Source organism: Esox lucius, chromosome 19, assembly GCF_011004845.1.
Source record: "Esox lucius isolate fEsoLuc1 chromosome 19, fEsoLuc1.pri, whole genome shotgun sequence".
In the NCBI taxonomy this organism is placed as follows: Eukaryota; Metazoa; Chordata; class Actinopteri; order Esociformes; family Esocidae; genus Esox; species Esox lucius.
Window position 1 is genome coordinate 19,718,831 of NC_047587.1, and position 25,768 is coordinate 19,744,598.

Sequence of the window (25,768 nt, forward strand, 5' to 3'; positions counted from 1 at the left end):
CACACCAACACCACTAACACACACCAACACCACTAACACACACCAACACCACCACCAACACCACTAACACACACCAACACCAACACCACTAACAAACACCAACACCAACACCACTAACACACACCAACACCACTAACACACACTCACACACCAACACCACTAACACACATCAACACTTACACACCACCACCACTAATACACACCAAAACACACCAACACCACTAACACACACCAACACCACTAACACACACCACCATCACTAACACACACCAACACCACTAACACACACCAACACCACTAACACACACCACCATCACTAACACACACCACCATCACTAACACACACCTCCATCACTAACACACACCAACACCACTAACACACACCAACACCACTAACACACACCACCATCACTAACACACACCAACACCACTAACACACACCTCCATCACTAACACACACCAACACCACTAACACACACCACCATCACTAACACACACCAACACCACTAACACACACCACCATCACTAACACACACCAACACCACTAACACACACCACCATCACTAACACACACCATCATCAATAACACACACCAACACTCACAGACCACCAACACTAATACACTCCAACACACACCACCACCACATAAACACACCAACACACACCACAACACCAACACCCACTAACACACACCAACACCAACTAACAAACACAAACACATACATCACAAACCAGTAACACATAGCAACCCCAACAGACACACACCACCAAGACCACCCACTGACACACACCAACACATACAAACCACCACCCACCAACACACACCAACATCCACTAACACACACCAACACCACTAACACACACCAACACTCACACGCACAGCACTAACACACATCAGCACTCACACACTAACACACACCAACACTTACATACCACCATCACTAACTCACACCAACACCACTAACACACACCACCACAACTAACACACACCAACACACACCAACACACACACACACACACCACCATCACTAATACACACCACCATCACTAATACACACCACCATCACTAATACACACCACCATCACTAACACACACCACCATCACTAACACACACCAATACCACTAACACACACCAACACACACCACCACAACTAACACACACACACACACCACCATCACTAATACACACCACCATCACTAACACACACTAACACCACTAACACACACCAATACACACCACCACAACTAACACAAACCAACACATACACACTACCATCACTAACATACACCAACACACCGCCATCCAGGTGAAGTCTCAAATAGAGCTGATGCCCTGGACACATAAAGATGAAACCATGTCCTGAACACTATGGACCAGTTCCCAGGCCACATAGAGCTGAAGCCCTGTCCACAACACTAGTATGGTTCAGTGCCCAGGACACAGAGCTGAAGCTCTGTCCTCAACACTATGGTTCAGTGCCCAGGACACATAGCTGAAGCCCTGCCCTCAATGCTATGATTCAGTTCCCAGGACACAGAGCTGAAGCCCTGTCCTCAACACTATGGTTTAGTTCCCAGGACACAGAGCTGAAGCCCTCCTTCAGGTTCAGTTCCCCGGACACATAAAGCTGAGGCCTGTTCATGGATTTAAATGACATGGACATAAACTTAATACGTATCTGGATACATTTGTATAATTGATACTGTTCAACAGTAAATACTTATTGGGGCTTGTTAAGCTCTATTCCTGTCTTTATCTTTGGACCTCTGAGAAACCTCATTCATTAGCAAAGAGAAAAACAAGTTCAACCAAACCCTCTGTTTTATTTCATCCTTGATCTAAAGGCCACGGAACAACAGTTGTTATAGCCACTATACTCGCCCACAGGGGGCAGGCCTTTGAAGTAAGCAGGAAGGCCTGCTTGTCCTTCCCCATCACCCATATGGGTGTTCCTCTGTTGTTGCAGGACATTAAGGGATGAGAAAGAGGGAAGAATATGCGGATGGCAAAAGCATGAGGGACATGAACGGTGGTTCCACAACAAGGTGCTGTGTATCAGATACACTCGTCCACAAAACAGCCGCTCCTCCAGACACATCCGGTTGAAGCAGTGTTCAAAGTGTTCAGTACTCTTGACTGTATCCTCTTGTAGCGGGAAACCATGGAATGCCTTTACAACTGAACTCACCACGTGGCCCGGCATCTGTCAGGCTTTTCTCCTCAGGACACCGACATGGCAGGGAAGACTCTCCTCTTTCCCCCTGTGCTCTTTTCAACTCTCTTATCCTGCCTTCTTCTCCCAGTGGAAAACGAGGCCTGTAACTATCGACAACTCATTCATTAATGAATGCAGATGAGATGGAATGTATTATGTATCGAAGTGGAGAGCATTTCTCCACAGACCCTGGCCTCCCCAGTCCCAACCCTCCCCTAAAAACTGTGACACGGATCGGCCATTGCATGCCAGAGGTAGCAGGACCAGCTGGATATGTTGCCTTCTAATTACCATTTGATGCAGCTCATATCAGTGAAGCAGAGTGGACAGTGAAGGGTCCAGCGCTTTTGCGGTCACGTTGGTCAGTATTATGCAACACAGGCAGATGGCTCAGTTGGCTGGAGCGCGGTACTGGCAGACACACGGCTTCCAGACCAGCATGGGCCACATTTAGTGACGAAAAACACAACCAGAGAGCATATCGCTGTCTGACAAAAATCCTGTTGTTGCATTTATTTGAATGCGAATGCTTTGCCGTTTTGCACTTTATTTGATGGAAACAGCAGTGAGGCATACAGAACATTGTTGGCCAAATGAGCAGTGGGCCACACTGGAAACCATGCTGCAGCAGTACCTGTGAGCACGCGGCAGCGGAAAGCCGTTATTCCCCTCAATTTACTCCGATCACTGCATGACTACAGAATCTGAAAATATGTAGCTTAACGGCAAAATATTACATTTCTGGAAAAAAAATTCAGTTTCAGAGATAAGAGGTTTTCCCCCTTCAGCAACAATATTCTACACACGCAGTGTGTTGCCACTCACTCACAGTATTCAGTATAACATCCTTTAGTGTGAAAGGCACACAGCCTCGCCACTGTAGTTTGGGTTTTCCATTCTACAGCAACACAGAACTGTAACACCACAGTGGGCGTGTCTCAAAACAGCAGCGTGGTGGAACTCAGCACTCGGGACACAATGCACACACTGAGGTGGGGTCCTGCAAACAGCCTTCAAGTCAGGGAGGGAAACCGCATTTCTGTGCCTGCTCATCGGAGACGCCGCGTTCTGCGTGTGGAGGGGGGATTTACTCACACCGTCGTGATGTCTGTGATAACATCTGTGTCAGTGTGTATGAGTTCTCAAACCACACTGGGTCACTGAGTTCCTCAATGCAGTCATGACTCACCACTATACTGTTTAGCACATTTGCCTGGGCATCATAAACCACAACACTTCACCCTCATCAAACACACACACACACACACAAGTGGAAGTGTTTAACATCAACTAAGGGGTATAGTGCCAAGAAGGGTATCTGAGTTTGTGGGGAAGAGTGTGTGTGTGTCTAAAATAATGTAACATCCATTAGATTTGTCTCTGCAAGCATGCTTGAAAGAGGGAAGATAAATTACATTGCACACAGGAAGGAGAATTACACTGAGGAGGAAGTACGAGGTCAGTTTATGCTGTTGTCTAACCTACACCTGCCAATTACCACCTCCCCCTGCCCTTATGCCCTTCTGAAGACCTGAGGCACTTTGATAGTTATACTGTCAGTGCTGAGGACAGTAAGGCTTTGTCCTGATTCAGCACCAGGGTTCAAACACACGGGACCGTCCTCTTATAAGACCAGCAGCCCCGCAGGAGACTGGGGTGTGGACTGACGTCCAGAGGTTCTCACCGGCTACAGTGGATACATGGAGACACAGTGTGCCTACACTGATCACACCCACATCAAACCCTCTCAGGTACAGGCGTCAATATGGGATGGCTGATATCCTACCATGAACTCATAGTCATACGTCGACTGTGACCACACACTCCCTCCTCAACCTCTAGAGTAGTGTGGGGTAGGAGAGGTGTGGGTTTGGACAAGGGTGGTCGGGAGAGATACAGAGACAGGAACATTGAAGAGTGTTGTGGCGTTTTACCTTCCACGTCATTAGAGTCATAGTCTGGAGTGAGGCATGGATGGAGGAGAGAACACACACATGACAACGTAACCACAGCAACGCACGGCTCATGACATAGACAGTCTGGGGAGCTGAATCGTAGCTTGAGTTACGTACACTTTTCTAAGGCATTTTCTACAAGGCTACACGTACATATTCCATGTTAGGATGCAAAACGTGGCCAGGTGGATGAAGTCACAGTGAAAGCTAATTCTTTTGGTCAGGGCATCCTGACTGCACTTCAGATGAATTATATGACACATGGATGGATGTCCAGTTATGAAGTGACATTACAGAGGTGTGAACAGCAGTGCCCTTTATCATGTCATTATATGATGAGCTATTTATGAGCTGTCCGATGTCATGTTAACTCTATTGATGACCTGCCTTAAGTATACTTTATTCATGACCTGTCTGATGTCATGTATACGCTACTGATGATCTGTCCATATATTGTATTTGATAGGCTGTTGAAGACCTGTCCTATATCATGAATTTGATAAGCTGTTGAAGACCTGTCCTATATCATGAATTTGACAAGCTATGAAAGACCTGTCATATGTCATGTATTTGATAAGCTATTGAAGACCTGTCCTATATCATGTATTTGATAGGCTATTAAAGACATGTTGTATGTCATGAATTTGACAGGTACCTCTACCATTAAACAAACCTTCTGTCCCATCCATTTACTTAGTGTACTCCCATACATTTGCTACTATAGCTCCACCTGTTACATGCGTAATACACAGTGATTCCTGAGGCCTGTGTTTACATTGTCTTACAGACCTGTTCATATTATCTAATGGCACACATTTTAGTAGCCCTTGTCAAGAAAACCTGATTTAACATGTCAACTAATCTTCAAGTTGTATCAGGGGAGTTTGTCTGGGACAACATAAATGAGTTCTGTTGGAGCTACTGGATATGGGAAACACTATGATATCATTTACTAGGATGAGATATGTATTTTTATCTAGATTCCTACATCTGAGACCTGTAAAGTTTCATAATAAACACGCCAACAGAGGCCATAATGGGTCATAACAGGACATTATTACAACTTTATGAAAAGTCCTGAAGTACTAACCTTTGACCCTCTCTCCACGGTTCAGTTGGATCTCTCCCTCGCCCTGAGGTGTGTACGGTTTCACCACGATGAAGGTGCGTCCCGGCACAGCGCTGTAGAGTTTCCGTTTGGGTCCACGGGTGCCGGCAATGGCAGGGGGGGTATGAGTAGGGGGGCTGGAGTCCCGCTGTACCGTGCCAGGGCTGTAAACAAACACATAGGTTACCGTGGTGATGCCAGGCAGCTGGTAGCTGAAGCCTGTGGTCACCGACATGGTCAGTCACCAAGAGCAAGGTAACACAGATAACCTGACGGTTGTCACGGTGACCAGTTGGAAGATAAGCGCTGCCCGCCGTCTGTCCAAATGACAACAGTCAATGGTCCCAAAGCAAACCCTAAGGAAAAGTCATGGGAAGAGAGGTCAATCTTCCTCCCCTCCTCCTTCAAATCCTTCTCTCTCTTCCTCTTCCTCTTATTCCGTTCCAGCAAACACAATATCCCCGTCCCCCTCCCTCCACCCCCTTCTCCTCTCCGAAGCAGGAGCGGTAGTGTTAACGGTTAGCGGTCTCTGTTTCTCAGATCCGTCTGGCAGTCCCCCTGAGTCACACATATTCTGAGCCCCCGCTCCCACCGAACAGCACTCCAGAGAGGGGGAGATATCCCCGTCTCTCCCCAGGTTCCAGTGCTCCGGGCTGGGCTACAGATCCCACCTACTCCCCTGGCTCTGGAGGTCCAGGTCCTGCCGTGGAGGAGAGGGAGAGAGGCTGGCTCTGGTCCCCAACCAAGACTCCTTCTCCTGGGAGACCCTCTCCGCTCCCCTCCACCCCTCACACACACACACCCGCTCACACACACTCACACACACACTGACGACGACGCTGCTTCTAGCACTGCTGCTGCTACCGCTACTGCGCTTGGCGGCTCCCCTCCCCTTTGACGGCTCACACACACTCACACACATACAGCTCTCTCCGAGCATTCTACCCAACACACACACTCACCCAGACCCGCACACATACGGCTCTCTCCGAGCATTCTACCCAACACACACACACACACACTCACCCAGACCCACACACACAAGCTGGCTGCCCCCACTGCTGCTGCCGCCGACATGCACACACGCCCCACATCACGACGGATGTCCTCCTGCCTGTCTGTCTGTGTGTCTGTCTGTCTGTGTGTGTGTATGCGCCACTGGTCCCTGGGGCAGGCTGGTATGACTGTGTGTGTGTTTGGGGGGGGGGGGGGGGGCACCTTACATCCTCCCTGCCTCGAATCCCCTCCTCTCTTCCCCTTGTTACCTCCCTCTCTGTCGCTCTCCGTTTCAGTTTCTTCTCTTCATCTCTCCCTGTGACTCTCCCTCTTCCACTCTCCATCTTCCTTACGGCCTCGTTCTTACTCTTCTCACTCAGTCTACCGCTCGCTTTAATGACATGATAGATATTTTGCTAATTTTACAAACGCTTCCTTGCGTATAATGTACATTGCAATGAGATTATAACATACAAAATATGGAGGAAAAGGGTGATGAAAGGACTGAAAGTAAGGTTTTTGCATTGATGAGTATATCTCGAGAAGTCAATCAAGTTTGCCAAATCAAAGTTTGAACAATATCAGTTCTCCCATCTCTAAGAAGGTTAACTCAAGTACCAAAACCTAAATTGGGGATTGTCTTGAGCCCATCCAGCAAGGGAACAAAGATCAGTGGGTTGCAAACCTCAGGTGAAATGGCTTAACCTTTTCAGTGAAGGAAAAGACCCAGTCCAAAGAAGACCTCTGCAGTGCTCTGGAAAGGCTTAAAAAAAAAAGCTGAGGAAAATGGGGGACATCATCTACAATTACAGAGCTGAAAGGTTTGGATTACTTGAGAAACAGGAAAAACCTACAGACAATGCAGAGTAAGTCCAGAAGGCAGCTGGAAATAGAATGCCTGATTTGGGAGAAGAGGTTGTTGAAGATGCAATGGAGGAATGCTAACAAAGCGAGAAAGTAGAAATGAACTTACGCCAGGAAATGTGAAAATACATGATGAAGCAGGGTTGACAGCCAAATTAAAACTTTTGGGAAGAAAGAAAGAGCAAGATCACCTCTCGGTTAGGACCCCTTAAAATTTCTTAAAGCGCTTTTCACAAAGGAGAAAAAGTTGAACTCTGAAAGCAAGAGCTAAACCATCACCTAGAATATACAGACTCAGATTAGAATAGGCATGATCAGACCTGCATTCCATCAGATACTATATATCACCAATCAAATAGCCAGAACTCCAGATAGTGGTTGCTCCTTCAAAATAGAAAAAAGGTTATTAACACAGTAAGACAAGCAAGAGCATCATTTGCCCCAAGGCCTAACAAGGTCCCTTACAAGATATACAAGAGTGCACCTGTCATCTTACTCTTTCTGTGGAGGCTTATAAGAGTGGCTTGGGAGAAGCAAGTCATTTTAAAGCTTGGCGAAGAGCAGGAGTAATGATGCTGCAGGATAAATAGTATCTGGGAATTATACTGAATAAGTATGTTCGCTAAATAACAAAAACATAAAAAAATACCAGCCAATTCTGCCCTACGTGCCTCCTCGTTGTAGAGGGTAAGACCTTCGTCATCATAAGGTAAAGCACCTTAAACGTTCTGTAAAGAAACCAGCTTGTTGACTGTTATGTCGCCACGCATTGGGGTGTCTACTTTAGCAGTCCTTTGTGTTGTCTGGTCTGCTTTCCTATCCTTCCCACATTAGGTCACGCCAGATTGGTCAACTGCCATTTCAACTTGTCCTCCTGCTCCCGCCTACTGATCAGCCAATCTACTACCTTCACCTTCCAGTTCCTTACCGCACCACCCCTTTAAATACAAAATATATCCAGGAGGGAGAGCTTCGTTTTTGGAGTAGGGAGACTTTGTTGTCATGTCTGCACATGGCAGATGCTTTAGACATTGTGTACCAAGTTCCCCCATGTGTCTTGTATTGCTGTTATTATTCAAGAGTTAGTTATCGAGGTAGGACATTTTTATTTATTTCCATTGGTAACGCCTGCGTTCCTTCTCCCCTTGAGTGCTGGCGGGGGTAAACCTTCATCTGCTTTGAATAAAAAGCACCCTTGTTGCACTCTTCCTTAATTGGTCCCTGTGTCCATCTACTGGCTATGTTGACACCCTGGATGTGCCACTGGGACGTAACTCTGACACATTAGTGACACTGGTGTGTTTTATGTTGCAACTCCCACATCACGCCCTGGATGTGCCACTGGGACGTAACTCTGACACATTAGTGACACTAGTGTGTTTTATGTTGCGACTCCCGCATCACACCCTGGATGTGCCACTGGGACGTAACTCTGACACATTAGTGACACTGGTGTGTTTTATGTTGCAACTCCCGCATCACGCCCTGGATGTGCCACTGGGACGTAACTCTGACACATTAGTGACACTAGTGTGTTTTATGTTGCGACTCCCACATCACACCCTGGATGTGCCACTGGGACATAACTCTGACACATTAGTGACACTGGTGTGTTTTATGTTGCGATTCCCGCATCACACCCTGGATGTGCCACTGGGACGTAACTCTGACACATTAGTGACACTGGTGTGTTTTATGTTGCGACTCCCGCATCACACCCTGGATGTGCCACTGGGACGTAACTCTGACACATTAGTGACACTGGTGTGTTTTATGTTGCAACTCCCGCATCACACCCTGGATGTGCCACTGGGACGTAACTCTGACACATTAGTGACACTGGTGTGTTTTATGTTGCAACTCCCGCATCACACCCTGGATGTGCCACTGGGACATAACTCTGACACATTAATGGAAGATTTCCAAGATTATGAGGAGGAAAGTGTGCTTATTCCGTATTACAATTAAATCATATTGCTTATTACTATGGCACCAAATCCAATCTAAAAAAACTAAATATCCATGTCAAATCCCTTAACCTCACCAATGCATTTGTTCTCTGGACCTCCATTAATTTATTTAACATTTCCAGACACAATCATAAATGTTCAAAGTACTGCAAATTTGCTTCACAAAACCAGTTCACCATGACAGGGCAGTGCTTGGACATAGGCATGACAGCTGGTTGCACCATCTCTCTAATGGCTTTCACCATGATGATGAAAGTGATTACTATAGTGGACAGTGAGCAGTGAGAGACAGAAGTCTGGGGTATGTAGCCCTCATCAGGATATAAATAATGGACAACCACAACATTCATGACAACAACTGGGGCATTTTCAAGACTCAAAGGACATGTGGGACATAGATGAAATCAGAATTAGGGTGATTTTCAGATTAATGTATTATGTGCTTCCTTCACCTCAGAATGTCCATTATGTTCCTTGCATTCAACACCAGCAATCCTCTGTGAAACACAGACAGAATGCAAAGTGTGCCTCTACCAAGAGACAACCCTTGAAGATGCAACTAGGTGACCAGGTGCCTGGCAGCTGCCTCTTGAAACCAAGCAAAGGACCATTAATGCCTTGATTTCCAGAAGAACTGAGCAAGTGCAAGTGGATGAGACTGGAAAATGCTGGGATACAAAGCCTAACAATTCCATCCATCGGTTGTACAGTTATCTTTCAAACAGCGGTGAGGGACCACAGCGTTACTCTGTACTCTGATAAAACTATAAAATATATTATAATAAATGTATAAGGGAAGTTTTTCTCCTTGTCCGGAACATTGCAAACAAAAAGTAACTTGAAAGATTATGCAGAAAAATCCAATCCACAATTCAAGAATAGATTGTTGCAATGCTTTTCTCTCTGGCTACTGAGATAAGCCACTAAACAAACTTCATCACATTGCTCCAGTACTAGCCTATCTACAGTGGCTAGTGGTTAGGGCAAGGGCTGATTTTAAGGTTTTACTGGTAACCTAACATTACTGTAAATGGACTTGCTCCAATGTATTTCTCTGAATTGGTTCTGCCATACATACCTACACACATGCTAAGATCACAAAATGCAGGCCCCCTAACATGTAGAGATTCCAAACAACAAGAAACCAGGCAAGCCTAGTTCAGCCGGACCGCAATAAAAAGTATCGCCCATGTGAAAGGCTGCGACACTAACCACTACACCACAGAGCTCTATGTTTGACGGGAGTCAGTATAGCCTCTTGTATCTATGAACAAAACCTCTTTTGCCACTGGCCGTTTTAACAGCTAATTGGCCATTCGTGAATGGTATTGATACAGTTAACTGACCAACGTTACTTACTAAGTTTACCTCCACCACAAATGGCGTATATGAACTATTAGCTTTTGTCACTGGCCGTTTGAAAAGCTTATTAGCCAGTAATAGGCTTGACCAGTCTCTACTAACTTACTGGAATAGTCATAGGAATTGAACAATTGCTAGCGAGTCTGCCAAAGCTATTTCATTTCATGGCATAAGAACTTATTTTTTTCTTTCATGGCATAACAACATACTTTTTTCTTTAATTCGTGAATAGCATTGATACAATAACTATCAAGAAATGTGACGATAACTAACTTTTTCATCAAGTGAAACGATGAGAGAATTGTGGAAATAAAATAAAGAAATGTTGTTGTTCACAATAGATTCCAACTTGAGCCTTCCACGTGAGATGCACAGTCTTTAATCATAACGCCATGGCATTACTCATTTCACCAGTCGCTAAACACTACTGAGCATTGTGTTTCTTACACTACTGACAAACGTTTCTTATTAAGTTTACCTCCACCACAAAAAGCATCTATGAACTGTTAGCTTTTGCCACTGACCTTTTGAACAGCTTATTAGCCAGTAATAGGCTTACTGGTATCTACTAACTTCTTAGGAATAATCATAAGAATTGAGCAATTTCTGAATTTTCAATCATAAGAAATTAACTTTCCATGCCAGAAACAGTCGCAATATAACCATATACAGTTTCAGTTAAGGCTAACTGTAACGTAACTACTGTAGCCTATGTTGTAGCCAGCAAATGTGTCTGTCTATCCTGGCCCAAAACACATGCACAGATGCGTACTTTGAAAATACACCAGAAACAGTCGCACTACAACCGTAAACTGTTTCATTTCAGGTTTACTATAATGTAGTCACTCTAGGTTTTAGCCAGTGAAGTTTTCGTCTATACGGAATAATTCATAATGCGTACTCCACTAAGCCTGCGAGGAGATACGAACTCAGGACCTATAGTTCACAGGTCCGCTTCTCTAACCACTACGCTATTTAACAAGGGATAGTCAGTCACTCAGTCACTCACTCAGTTACTCAGTCACACAGTAAAAGACATTCGCTCTTCTTAGCCGGCTCCGCTTACACAGTCCGACAAAAAGTAGGAGGCATTGCTTGCTTTCCCCCATAAAGCTCCATTATTGTGGAATGATCTGACGATTAATGTGAGAGACGCAGAGTTTCAAGGTTTATTTGTCAAATGCACCGAACAACACAGCATCATCCTGTACAATGAAACTCAGACAACTACGCAGTGAGAGTTAAGAGGAAGAGGATATAGGCAAAAATAAACATTGACAGAAAATAATAATAAAATAAAGCAACAATATACGTAACACTGTACACTAGTAGCAGTTTAAAAAAAGAGAGTACTGTAAACTAGCAGCAATCTTGGTAGTATTATTGAACATTATAGATAAGGCAAATATGGCAGTAATATACATAAGACCGTGAACTAGCAGCAATTGGTAGAGTTATGGAACATTATAAATACATATGAGTGCAATAAGCTTATGAATGGTGGCATAGCACACTACAACTACGTAGTGAGTTTTTTTTTTTTTTTTACACACAGCAAAACAATATAGCAAGAGGATAAAGCAATAATATACATAGCAGCAGTTTAAAAAGAGTCAGTCTCAACCTAGAAGTATTTACTTAAGACTCAAGTCTTCAGTAAGTCTAGCCTGGCCCAGGGGTGTGCAGGGAACCGCACGGCACTGGATTTACAAACCATCATTGCTGTCTGACGGGCTCCCCTCTCCGCTGGAATACCCACTCTTCATTGCCATTCGGGGGCTGAGTCACTGGCTTAACTCGTGTTCATGCCGTCCCTCACTCTCATGCGATTCTTACAAACTCTGCAGGCTATACTCTGCCCTCTCTCAAGGTGGTGTGTTGTTGGTTGTTCTCCCTTTGGTGGTCTGGTGCTTTGCAAAGTGGATGAAGCTATTTCCTTTCTGTTTAGCCTTGTGAGGAACTATCTTCAGATGGGGCCACAGTGTCTCTGAAACCCTCCGTCTCACTCCATAGTTTAAAGCTGCAATTATTAATGTATGGTTGGAGTTTTGTATCTAAGGTTGGCTGTCCAAGAGTCTGGTTCCTCTCTAGGTATCTTCCTAGGTTTTGACCCAACTGGGGAGTTTTTCCCAGCCACTGTGCAGCAGTTTCTCATTGTTGCTTGCTCTCTGGGGTTTTAGGCTGGGTTTCTTTATATCTATAAGCACTGTGACAACTGATGATGTGAAAAAGGTTTTATTGAATAAATGATCACAGTCACTACCAACCTAAGATCAGACGAAGTGCTACTATCCAACTGTCTGCGCTGCCTACTTTGTGAACAGTGGGAGAATGCTCTGGATAACGGGTTTAAGAAGAAGAGGCTGTGGTGTGCTGTGCTGTCAGCAGATACAGAGCAGTGAGTCTGGAAGGTAAGTGTTACACGGAGGAGGTTGTGAGTTGTGGCAACATTCCCTACCAGATTACCAAAGGACCATGTGATCTGATGCCCAGCCTTCCACCAAACCACAACACATTAAAATCTGCAGTGCAGCGCCGGACCCTATTGGGATGGACCTATGGCAGTTATTCACTGAACCACTTTGAGTTCTTATCAACAGCCTGTCGGCCAAAGACACCCCTATTGGGATGCACCTAAAAGCAGTAATTAAGTGCCAGAAGAATGAAAAAAAACAATGTTCAATCTCAGCTGTGCTGCCACGCTACTCCTCCAGGACTGCGGCGTAAAACAAACACAAGCCCATACAGACCCATAATACACACAAACTTCACTAGGTTTTCTCTATTAGTTTGTGCAATAAAGTAAAAAAATGTACATTACTGATCAAATCAATAAAATGTAAACTCTTCTTCAATGCAACAAACGAAAACAAATGTAACTTTACAAGATTGAGTTTGTGACTTTTGTTGAAGGCAGAGCAAGACGCATACGGGTACAATTACATTAACAGTAGCCCAAGAGCAGTCATTCTTACCCACTAGTGCAGCAACCATGTTGATGAAAGCTAAGATCAGAGAGCAGAGCTGAAAATATTTTGATATTATTTGCCAGTTAGCATGTTCAGACAGAAAACACCATGCATGAGTTCAACCATTGATTACAACCATGCAAAACGATAATTTCATACAGGCCTTGGTGTTAGGTTCTACTTTTCTGGGGTAACCGCCATCACATGATCGTGTATACGATTCCTCCAAAAACCGATATCAACACCATAATATAATTAATAGCATGAGTTAGTGCTTCCTAATTGAGCAACAATGTGTCAGATCTACATTTCAAGTAGTCTTTAAAAACAAGTCAGTTAAAAAACCGATACATTATTTATTAGTAAGGGATAATGACGTATATAAATCAGGCTTATACACTCACCTAAAGGATTATTAGGAACACCTGTTCAATTTCTCATTAATGCAATTATCTAATCAACCAATCACATGGCAGTTGCTTCAATGCATTTAGGGGTGTGGTCCTGGTCAAGACAATCTCCTGAACTCCACACTGAATGTCAGAATGGGAAAGAAAGGGGATTTAACCAATTTTGAGTGTGGCATGGTTGTTGGTGCCAGACGGGCCGGTCTGAGTATTTCACAATCTGCTCAGTTACTGGGATTTTCACGCACAACCATTTCTAGGTTCTACAAAGAATGGTGTGAAAAGGGAAAAACATCCAGTATGCGGCAGTCCTGTGGGCAACAATGCCTTGTTGATGCTAGAGGTCAGAGGAGAATGGGCCGACGGATTCAAGCTGATAGAAGAGCAACTTTGACTGAAATAACCACTCGTTACAACCGAGGTATGCAGCAAAGCATTTGTGAAGCCACAACACGCACAACCTTGAGGCGGATGGGCTACAACAGCAGAAGACCCCACCGGGTACCACTCATCTCCACTACAAATAGGAAAAAGAGGACAGTTGAAGACTGGAAGAATGTTTCCTGGTCTGATGAGTCTTGATTTCTGTTGAGACATTCAGATGGTAGAGTCAGAATTTGGCGTAAACAGAATGAGAACATGGATCCATCATGCCTTGTTACCACTGTGCAGGCTGGTGGTGGTGGTGTAATGGTGTGGGGGATGTTTTCATGGCACACTTTAGGCCCCTTAGTGCCAATTGGGCATCGTTTAAATGCCACGGCCTACCTGAGCATTGTTTCTGACCATGTCTATCCCTTTATGACCACCATGTACCATGCACCATGTCACAAAGCTCGAATCATTTCAAATTGGTTTCCTTGAACTCATTGAATGACAATGAGTTCACTGCACTGAAATGGCCCCCACAGTCACCAGATCTCAACCCAATTGAGCATCTTTGGGATGTGGTGGAACGGGAGCTTGGTGCCCTGGATGTGCATCCCACAAATCTCCATCAACTGCAAGATGCTATCCTATCAATATGGGCCAACATTTCTAAAGAATGCTTTCAGCACCTTATTGAATCAATGCCACATAGAATTAAGGCCATTCTGAAGGCGAAAGGGGGTCAAACACAGTATTAGAATGGTGTTCCTAATAATCCTTTAGGTGAGTGTACAAACAATTGAATCCATTAAGCGTAGGGTAATACTCTGTCATTTTCTGCATTGAAATAATATTGTATTTTATTTGTAAATTGGTTGTTTGTATAATCATAAAAGCAATACAATGTAAGTTACTATAACGTATTTGTGCCATGGTGTTATAAAACACATTGAAATCATGACATGAAAAAAAAAGGTTTTTAAAAGTATCTTGAAAGAGAACTCTTAGGTCTACAGGTTTTTGGCTACTTTTTGGCCACTGTGTAAAACTTGCTATAGCCTCTGTGTAATTATGCACTGGAAGTTGGACAGAACTGACTATAAAATTTCCCCTCACAAACAAGAAAGTCCCTGAAAAACAAGAATGACACTTGCGACTCATCCCTGTCAGTCTCCATATCTAAAATGCCTTCAAACCCCTGGTCAATTCTCAAATTATACAGAGTTGCAAATTACACATTGCAATGTCATTCTATGCAATATTTTATTCAAAAACACAGACACATATTAAACGTACAGTGGATATAAAACATCTACACACCCCTGTTAAAATGCCAGGTTTTTGTGATGTAAAAGAATGAGACAAAGATAAATCATGTCAGAACTTTTTCCACTTTTAATGTGACCAGCCAGAGCCCAGACCTGAATCCAATTGAACATCTGTGGGGTGATCTGAAGAGGGCTGTGCACAGGAGATGTCCTCGCAATCTGACAGATTTGCAGCGCTTTTGCAAAGAAAAGTGGGTAAATATTGCCATGTCAAGATGTGCCATGCTAATAGACTCCTACCCAAAAAGTCTGAGTGCTATGATCAAATCGAAAGGTGCTTCAACAAAGTATTAGTTGCGCAACAAGCTTTATTTTTTTTCACCTCAAAGATTTCAATTTGTTTTTCAATTGAATTGTCCACGTTATAGGTCAAATTAAGTAATTTGGGAAGTACAGTATGTACCAGCTTTACGAAGTGTCAGAGTGAGTCTGGCCCATTGGCAGGTTTTGCATCAGGTTTTGATGTTGCTTGTGGCCCTCAATTTTGAAATGGTGCCATATATGCTCAATGCAATTCAGATCAGGACTTCCTTCGGTTTTAACAAGAAGCTAATCCACTGGTAATGGGAAGCCTCACCACAACATTAGCTGTCACTGATTAAATGTAGACCCCATGTTACTTCCCTGAAGGATGTTTTATGTTTAGGTACAGGCAATGTTTGATCCCCATCACACATAATACACAAGCTATAATCTTGATCTAATCTGACCACAAAACATTTTCATTATTGATTGGTGCATAATCACATCACTCTCAGCCAATGAACACTGTAGATCCTTCAAAGTGATTGTTGTCCTCTCTGTGGCTTCTCTCACAAGTCTGAGTGCAGAGTTTAAAGGGATACTTTTCTCAACAGTGCCTGGGTGATGTGATGTAGCTTCCACTTCCTGATTATATATTCAACAAACTAATCTAGGAATTGATATTACTTGAAGAATGCTCTTAAAATGCTTGTGTTAATTTTCATCAGATTCACATTAACCAATGATCCTTTTAAGTCTTACAACATTTTATCCTGACAATCTGACAGAAACCTCTGACAGAAACCCTAATGGTTCATAGGTGTGGGCCAATGAAAAGGCAATGGTGTCTTCATTAGGCTACTTCTTTTGTCTGTGGAAACTGGAAGACACTGTATCAGGGATGGAAATTAGCACCCACCACCAGCCAAATGCAGGTGATTTTGTGTTGTGGCGGGTAAACTCGCTTCACCTACCGGCCACCGTGGCGGGTAAATAAAAATAGCATACTGTTTCACCCGGACACTGTTACGGAAGAGGATTAGTGCCAAGCAATAATAAAAAAAATAAAACCATCTCGACATTAAAGTCATCATAATGCGAGATTAAACTCGTTAAATTTAGAGGAAAAAAGTCTAAATACAATCTTGAGAATAAACTCATTAAATATCGTTTAATAATCCGTCTCATGGGAAACCACGAAACCTCGATGAATCGCGCGTAGGTGAAGCCAGCGATAACCTTGCATTTGTCCACTGGTTGTCAATTCATGTTGGACAAAAGCGAGTACATCGCGCAAATTGGACAATTTTTTTTTCTTCTAAAAGGACCAAGCCGCTTGCAAATTCTCTTTTAAATTCGTATGCTAATTATAATTCTGTCATAATTAGCTAATAGTTGATAGTATTTCTTTGTTACTGAAAGAAAGTCTATAATATAGCTTGACTAATTTATCCAACTCTGCCATCAGTAGGCTATGCAATGCACACTGATCAAATGCGTTATTCTACATATAATTTCGACTTTTATTCTCGATATTTCATGAGTTTATTCTCAAAAATGTCCAAAAACTAAAGGGTCGTCATCATTTTCAGGACTGTTATCAGTCCTGGTTGAGACTTTTGACTGATACTGTAAATGTTAATGGAAATTGAAATGCATTTAAATGCCTCAACGTTTCCATTGTGGAGAAAAATAGAACTAACCAAATTAGACATTAATTGGTAAATTTATCAGTAACTTAGTGAATGGTGAGCTGCTCAACTACACACAAATTCAATGTGCTCAGGTAGATCACAATTTTGTTGGGGAAAAACCTAATGTTTACTCAGCTATGCATTCAATATGAACTATTTCTCAATTAAAAATATAACTCCATGAATACAAATTATAATGAATGACAAATTTGTATTATATTAACTTGCCATGCTGAGCACTATTCATCGCCTGTCATCATGGCTACAACGCGTTTTATCTTTAAATGCTCATGCATTACAGTCATGCTACCATTACAGTCATGAGAGTTCTGCAAAGTTTACAAATGTTGCAAAAAACTGTTTTCGCTGAATTCTTCACGGTAGAGTGGTCCCATACTTTTTACTTCCCCACGGTGTAGCCGCCGCAATCTTCCAAAATGTATTTTTTTCCTGCATCTCACGTAGACACACCTAATCAATATTGACATTCGTGGCCAACAATATTTACTATCGATGTTATCGATTTTTATCGATTCGTTGTTTCAACCCTACCCTGTTATTTACAAACATGTATGGTTTTGTCATGGAACTTGAAGTTTAGTGTTCAAATTCAAATATTGGCCCAATGAATTAAATGCCCTGTGTATTTAGAACCAGCGATTAAAATAAGTAATAAAAAACACAGAAAGATAATAGGAAGATAAATAATAGCCTAAAAACAATGGCGATCAACGGCAAAAATTCTAACATCAACAAGAACAACAACAATAAAACCACACTAATAATAACAATAATACACATTATAACAATAATAGCAGGCGTTATTGCTTATTGATACAGATTTGGTTATTCAGTGTCCCTCAGGCTATGCATTACTACAAGTGGAGCTGTAACTCCTTCACCCATTAGTATTTTAAAATGTTTCTGTTGAATCATTTCTTTGAAGAATGAACGTCTTGATGAGGAATCTCTCTCTTTTTGGGTAGCCATTTCTTTTTATGTCTGTTTCTATTGCTAATTGGTGGTCACACATCCAGCACTTGGTATGAACTCACCTCTGCTTTATAATTCAGACAGAGAAAACAGCAAATGAATATTTTTAGTTTGGTCAAACAGAAATGTAGGTGTTTTTATTATATTATTACCATGTTTTTTGATCCACAAAATGTTTATCTCTGTATATGAAGCAGTCATGGTGTCAGCTTGGTTGCTTATATCCAACACCAGCTAACTGACTGTAGGTCTAACACCAGCTAACTGACTATAGGTCCAACACCAGCTAACTGACTCTAGGTGCAACACCAGCTAACTGACTGTAGGTGCAAAACCAGCTAACTGACTCTAAGTCCAACACCAGCTAACTGACTGTAGGTCCAACACCAGCTAACTGACTCTAGGTCCAAGGCCAGCTAACTGACTGTAGGTCCAACACCAGCTAACTGACTCTAGGTCCAAGGCCAGCTGACTGACTCTAGGTCCATGGCCAGCTGACTGCATTTTAGATCCAAACCGCTGACTGACCCTTAGGTTCAAAACCAGCTTCCTGACTCTTAGAACCAACACCAGCTAGATGAAGCAGTTCATCTTGGAATACTGGAAAGGGAGGAGCAAGAACATCCCAATCCAGATCAACAGGGCTGAGGTGGAGTGGGCAGAGAATTTTAAGTTGCTCAGTGTCCACATCACCAATAAACTGTATTTACAAAAATATAAAAATGATCTCAGATGCATTGACTGGATAATGACAGATTGCATCACTGCTTCTTCACTGCCCTCTATCACTATGCTCTTCAGTGAGTGGTGCAAAGTACTCAGTCATCCAAAACCTAAAGAAGGCCCTAAAAATAGAAAGTGAGACGAGCCAACTAATCCAACCTTCTCTATATAAATGTGTGGCAGACATGGTATTACCAGTGTGTCTTGTCTGTAACTGACAGTGGGCTACACAGCTTCTACCCGTAAGCCATTAGACTATTAAACATGATTACTAATGACTACCGGCCTAGCAGTGAAGTCACACACACACACACTCACTACAAACACACTAGAAACACTATGTTGCTGCTGAAGTTGCTTATCTTTCCACTTCTACCGGAGATAGAGTCAAGACCTCAACCCTGGAGACCCAGACCAAGACCCAAACCCTGGAGACCCAAACCAAGACCCAAACCCTGGAGACCCAGACCAAGACCCAAACTCTGGAGACCCAAACCAAGACCCAAACCCTGGAGACCCAGACCAAGACCCAAACTCTGGAGACCCAGACCAATACCCAGTAGGTAAGGCTATCACAAAAAACACAAAAAACACAAGACACCAGACAGAGACCCAAGACCACCCAAATGTAAAGCTATATGAGAAAACTATTACAAAGAAATACATTTTTTAATTTTTTAGGACACAATATTTTTGAGTCCCCGATTGGTTCTCATACAGCACAATGGGAGAAAATTACATTAAAATCAAATCCATTATGTAAAGGACCATGAGGTTATTCAACAATTTCCTATCAAAAAGTATATTTATGACAGCAATGCCAGGCCAAAATCACAAAATGAAAAAAATTATATAATCCCCCAAAAAATCCATTTAAAATTACTTTCCTGAACAATACAACCAGGCATAGCCATCAACACTGCAATTTGACAGAGATGGAGTCAAGACCACAACACGACCCAAACCCTGGAGACCCAGATCAAGACCCAAACCCTGGAGATCCAGACCCAAACCCTGGAGACCCAGACCAAGACACAAACCCGGGAGACCCAGACCAAGACACAAACCCGGGAGACCCATACCAAGACCCAAACCCTGGAGATCCAGACCCAAACCCTGGAGACCCAGACCAAGACACAAACCCGGGAGACCATGACACAAACCATGGAGACCCAGACCAAGAACCAAACCCGGGAGACCATGACACAAACCATGGAGACCCAGACCAAGAACCAAACGCGGGAGACCCAGACCCAAAACCTGGAGACCTAGAACTAAGCACAGGAGACCCAGACCTAAACCCTGGAGACCCAGACCCAAATCCTGGAGACCCAAACCCTGGAAACCCAGACCAAGACCCAAACCCTGGAAACCCAGACCAAGACCCAAACCCTGGAGACCAAGGCCCAAAATCAGGAGATCCAGACCAATATCCAAACCCTGGAGACCCAGACCCTGGAAACCCAGATTGCGTCTGTGTGGTCTTGAGTGGCCTTGAGACTGAGACCGCAAGATCGAGACTCCATCTCTGAATGTTACCTCTACCTATATGTACATTCACTTAAATTACCTTGTACCCTGGCACACCAACTCTGTACCAGTACTTCTTGTAAGTAGTCAGGATATTTTTATTCCTATCACTGTGTATTTATTCCTTGTGTTGATATTCTCATATAACCATTTTCCAGAACTCTGCCGGTTCTTTTTGGTACATTTCAGGCCACTCTTTATGAGGCTTACAAGAGTTCTTGGACATTGCAGTCCAGCCTCTGTAGTTTGTCTGGTGAAGTTTGTTGTGGATGGTTGTGACAGACACCTCTATACCTCTGTTACGCGTACTGGTGCCCTGTATGTGCGTTTGTGTTTTTCCCCTCCTGCCGTTTTCCCAGGTGTCCCTTATGTCCCTGATTGTGCTCGTTGGTGTTTCCACCTGGCAGTCATGAGTGCATCGCCTGACTGCTGAGGTGGACCAATCAGTGGACACCCATCCTAATTGCACCTCCTGTTCCTTTTTCCATTACCCAATCGCATCACACATCCCTGGTTTAAAAACCCAGTCAGTTGGTTCTCCCAGAGAGACTCTTTTGCTTTACCCCACATGGACATACACTCTTGAGATTCCCACCCTTTTTGATAGACAGACACTTTGTTCATTCATACATCACTTAGTTTAGTTTACATCTCACTTTGTCCTGTTTCATGTATGTTTTGCTGTGGTGTTTTGTTTGGTGTTTTCTAGTCAGTTGTTTGCTGTTTGCTGTTTAGTCCTTGTTCAACCTGTGTGTTTTGTTTGTCCCTGTGTCCCTGGGAGAAGTAATTTTTTTATTTTTTCAAGTATTTTTGTATTGGTTAGTAGTCAGCTAAGCGGTTCTTGAAGCAGGCAAGTTCAGTTTAGGTGTGTTTGGACTATATTATTTCATTTCTTGGGTCCAGCTCAGACCCTTTTCCTAAACACCTTTACCATGTGTTTATAATAAACGTTTTATGTTTGACGGTAGCTTTGGGTGTCTGTGTCGTTTGTTCTCACTGTTCATTTACACTACACAATTTGCATGGTTTTATGTTACGGATCTCTTCTACATACACCTACCTCCAGGAGTGTCCCTGATCTGTCAGACAGTTTTTATTACTATAAATCTTGGGCTCCTCTTATAATTGCAATGCATTCCGGCATGACGGCCTGTCTTTTAGACAATTAGCCAGATTTGATTTTATTAACAACAATCGGGGATTGCACATTCTCAAACCATTGTGATACATGTCTGTAAATCCTGCTTGTTGATAGCTAGTAAACTCCAACGTTAGGTCAGCAACGTAGTTCAGCTGTTTTTGAAACCGCACCCCTCCCAGAAAAAGCGCTGTTAGCTTGAGTGCGGAGGTTTACAAATGTTGTGAGGTAGCACGTTGTTTACTAAATAAATGTCTCGATAAACTAGGATTATGCTAGATAGTGTGTAAATAGCAAATGTATCATTTAAAGGGATGTGGATGTCCAGGAGGATATGATTAAAGGGATGTGGAGGTCCAGCCAGACATGGTTAAACATGGTCTGCTTTTAGGAGGCCGGTTGGCCATACTGCCAAATTCTCTAAAACAACGTTGGAGGCAGCTTGTGGTAGAAATGAACATTAATTCTTCTGGTGACAGCTCTTTTGGACATTCCTCAAGTCAGAAAGCTAAATGCACCATCTCTCAACTGGACACAGAAAGTAGCTAATCTTAGAGTGGTCTTTCATTGTCCCCAGCACAAGTTGCAGGTGTGTAAGAACAATGTTGTTAATCGGCTTGTTGATATAGTGTATCCCACAAGGAGAAATAATCACTAAAAGAACTTTAAAGACAACTCTGCACAAAACCCAAAAAAATCACAAAAACAGAAACAAAAAACAGAAAAAAGCTTTTTGCATGTACTTCTTATTTTGAATTACATAGTTTATAATCCCACATACAAATATAATTTTAAAATGGAACACAAAAGTACTCACTACAGATAATATTTTGTATTGTTTAGTGAGCTATAGTAAAAACAAGTGTACAGTAGAATACTATATCATACTTTTTAGTATCCTTCAAGTGTCTGCAGTACCTATAATATTTTTAAATACTGTACAGTCTGTAGTATCCCTTGATCAAGTAGTGCTTACTATAGAATGCAGTGGAATGCTTATATGGGGTGTCGTTTATGTCCATTATATAATGGTTAAGGTCTGTTCTTAGGCACAACATAGTCTTTACTGCAGTAAAACAGGACAGTGAATATCATAATATACATATGGCAAAACACAGTGAATATATATATATATATATATATATATATATATATATATATATAATACCACAGTATTTATAGCACATTATGCTGTCATCTGTTCTGTGGTGCTGTGGCCAAGAGGTGAGCAATAGCATTCTCTCTTGTTCTCCCTCCCTCTCTCTTTGTGTATCACATGTCTGTCTGCGTAATCAATCTTCCATCCTCTAACAGCTGCTTTTCTCCTCCTTCCACCCCTCTCTCCTTTTCTGAGATTTTCTCTCCGCTCCAGCGAAACCATGGATACTATACCGTGATTCAGGAATCAATCAGTTTTTATCTGGCATTTCTGTATGAAATGTGTGTGTGTGTGTGTTGCTTATGCATATGTACATTGTGGGTATGACGTGTTTGTGTACACCCTTCACTATCAATCCACCCCTCCCTGCTTTCCTCTCTCCTATTCTTTCACTCCTTTCTGATGTAACCCTTCATTCATTTATTTGACTCTCTCCATTTACCCCTCCCGTCTTGCAACTGTCCATTTCCTCCGCTTCTCTCTCCCCTCCTCTCTCCCTCTCTCTCTCCCTCCCTGCTCCTTTCTTTCACTTCAACCTTCTCTCTCTCCCTGTCTTCTTCCAAGCAGCGGCTTGTTGACAGTTTTCCAATTACCTCGGGGACTGTGAGGAGGGAGAAAAAGGGGGAGAGGAGAAAGAGGAGAAAGAGGAGTGGAGAGAGAAGAGGATAGGCTGGGATGGCTGCCTGCCGCATGTTAATGTCTTAGCCCAGGACACTCCACCCTTCACACACCAAACACTACACAGACAGGGAGAGAGGGGAGCAAAGAGATAAAGCAGGAGGAAGACGGGGGAGGGACAGAGAGGGAGAGGAAAGGAGAGGGAGAGGAGGACAGAGGGACAGAAAGGAAACGAGAGAGAGGGAGGAAGACAAAGGAGGGAGAGGATGAGGGATGGAGAAAGAGAAAGAGGGAGGGAAGGAGCAAGGAGAGAGTGAGAAGGAGAGAGAGGGACAAAGATGTAGTGAGAGGGATAGGGAGAAAGGGGGGTAGGAAAAGAGAGATTGGGAGAAGGAAAGGGAGGAGGAGAATGAAGGAGAGGGGAAGGGAGGAGGAGAATGAAGGAGAGGGGAAGGGAGGAGGAGAATGAAGGAGAGGGGAAGGGAGGAGGAGAATGAAGGAGAGGGGAAGGGAGGAAGGTTGGCTGGAAAGGGGATGCAGGCATGAATGAGATAAAGAGGGATACAACTAAAAGAGGACAGAACGGGGTAAACAAGGACATATATTCTGCTAGAAGTTGGTTTGCCCTGCCTAGTTAAGCCAACAACTAAACTGATATGGCCTCAGTTAATGCAGCAACAGTGGATAATGCAGCACTGTATTCATGCATTCATGTTAATCCATTAATGCCATTCATTTTGTGACAGGCAAATACATACAGATACAATGTGTTTCCGTGTACACAGCTAAAAAGAATTAAGAGAGCACATAATTATCACCGAATAACACCAAGTCAATTAAACTTCAATGATATCAATCTGTGCAGTTAGGAAGCATAAGTGATTGTGAATCAATGTCAACTGTTTTGGTGCAAATTAAAGTAACAACAGGTGCACTGGAAAGGCAAAAACTAGCCAACGGTACCCTGGATGCTGTTAGGTACCGAGATGAAATCCTCAGACCCATCGTCAGACCTTACGCTGGTGCAGTGGGCCCTGGGTTCCTCCTGGTGCAGGGCAATGCCTGGCCTCATGTGGCCAGAGTGTGTAGGCAGTTCCTGGAGGATGAAGGCATTGATGCCATAAACTGGCCTTCACGTTCCCCAGACCTGAATCCAATTGCGAACCTCTGGGCCATAATGTGTGGGTGCATCCGACGTCGCCAAGTAGCTCCACATCTTGTCCAGGAGCCCAGTGATGCCCTAATACAGGTCTGAGAGGACATCATCTGACATCTCAACAAGGAGCATGGCCCGATGTTTTTTCTTCAACCATTCCTGGGTGCTTTGTAAAGTGCATTTTGGGTCACTGTCTTGCTAAAAGACCCCTGACCTTTAACAGAATCCCAGCTTTCTGACTTTGGGTTTAACATTGTGCTCCAAAACAATGTGTTATTCTCCTTAGTCCATCATGTCATTCACATCTTTAAGGCACCCAGTGCCAGAAGCAGCAAAGCAACCCCAAATCATCACTGCACCTCCTCAATGTTTAAATGTGGGAAAATTGTTGTTTTCGTCAAAGGAGTTTTATTTTCTCTGAGCATAGAGATAGTAGACTTTACCAAAATGCACACACATTTGGTCTCATCTGTCCACTGGAGATAATTCCAGAAGGCGTATGGTATGTTCAGATGTGTTTTGGCAAATTACAGTCAGACTTTCGTACATCTCTCTTTAAGCAGTGGATTTCCTCTCATAGAAACACCTTTCATTGAATTGGCGACAGAAGGTTTAAGTCGAGTATAAACTACTTTCAGCTTAAATGTGAATGTCAGTTGATCAAGGTGTTTTCTCCAGCATTCGAATAATCCTTCACTACAATCTTCCTGTTTTGTTGCAGGGTTGTTGGCGAACAGTAGTGTGGGTCTTAAACCTCCAGAGTGATGGACTACAGTGGTGTGGGTCTTAAACCTCCAGAGTGGTGGACTACAGTGGTGTGGGTCTTAAACCTCCAGAGTGGTGGACTACAGTGGTGTGGGTCTTAAACCTCCAGAGTGGTGGACTACAGTGGTGTGGGTCTTAAACCTCCAGAGTGGTGGACTACAGTGGTGTGGGTCTTAAACCTCCAGAGTGGTGGACTACAGTGGT

The 25,768-nt window shown here is 43.2% G+C and overlaps 1 protein-coding gene across 9 annotated transcripts in view; it reads right to left on the reverse strand.

Moving 5' to 3' along the window:
• The window catches only part of shank3a (SH3 and multiple ankyrin repeat domains 3a), a 307,884-nt gene that overhangs the window by 72,553 nt on the left and 209,563 nt on the right, over positions 1-25,768 (reverse strand). For all 9 annotated transcript variants that reach the window (XR_002195651.2, XM_020040539.3, XM_020040544.3 and 6 more), the window contains 2 exons: positions 5,263-5,444; positions 4,152-4,175 (listed from right to left, as the gene is read on the reverse strand). Coding sequence is in view for 8 of the 9 variants with exons in the window: in XM_020040539.3 (XP_019896098.3) it covers positions 4,152-4,175; positions 5,263-5,444 (206 nt within the window). In the remaining variant the exon portion in view is untranslated. The remainder of the gene's footprint in view (positions 1-4,151; positions 4,176-5,262; positions 5,445-25,768) is intronic.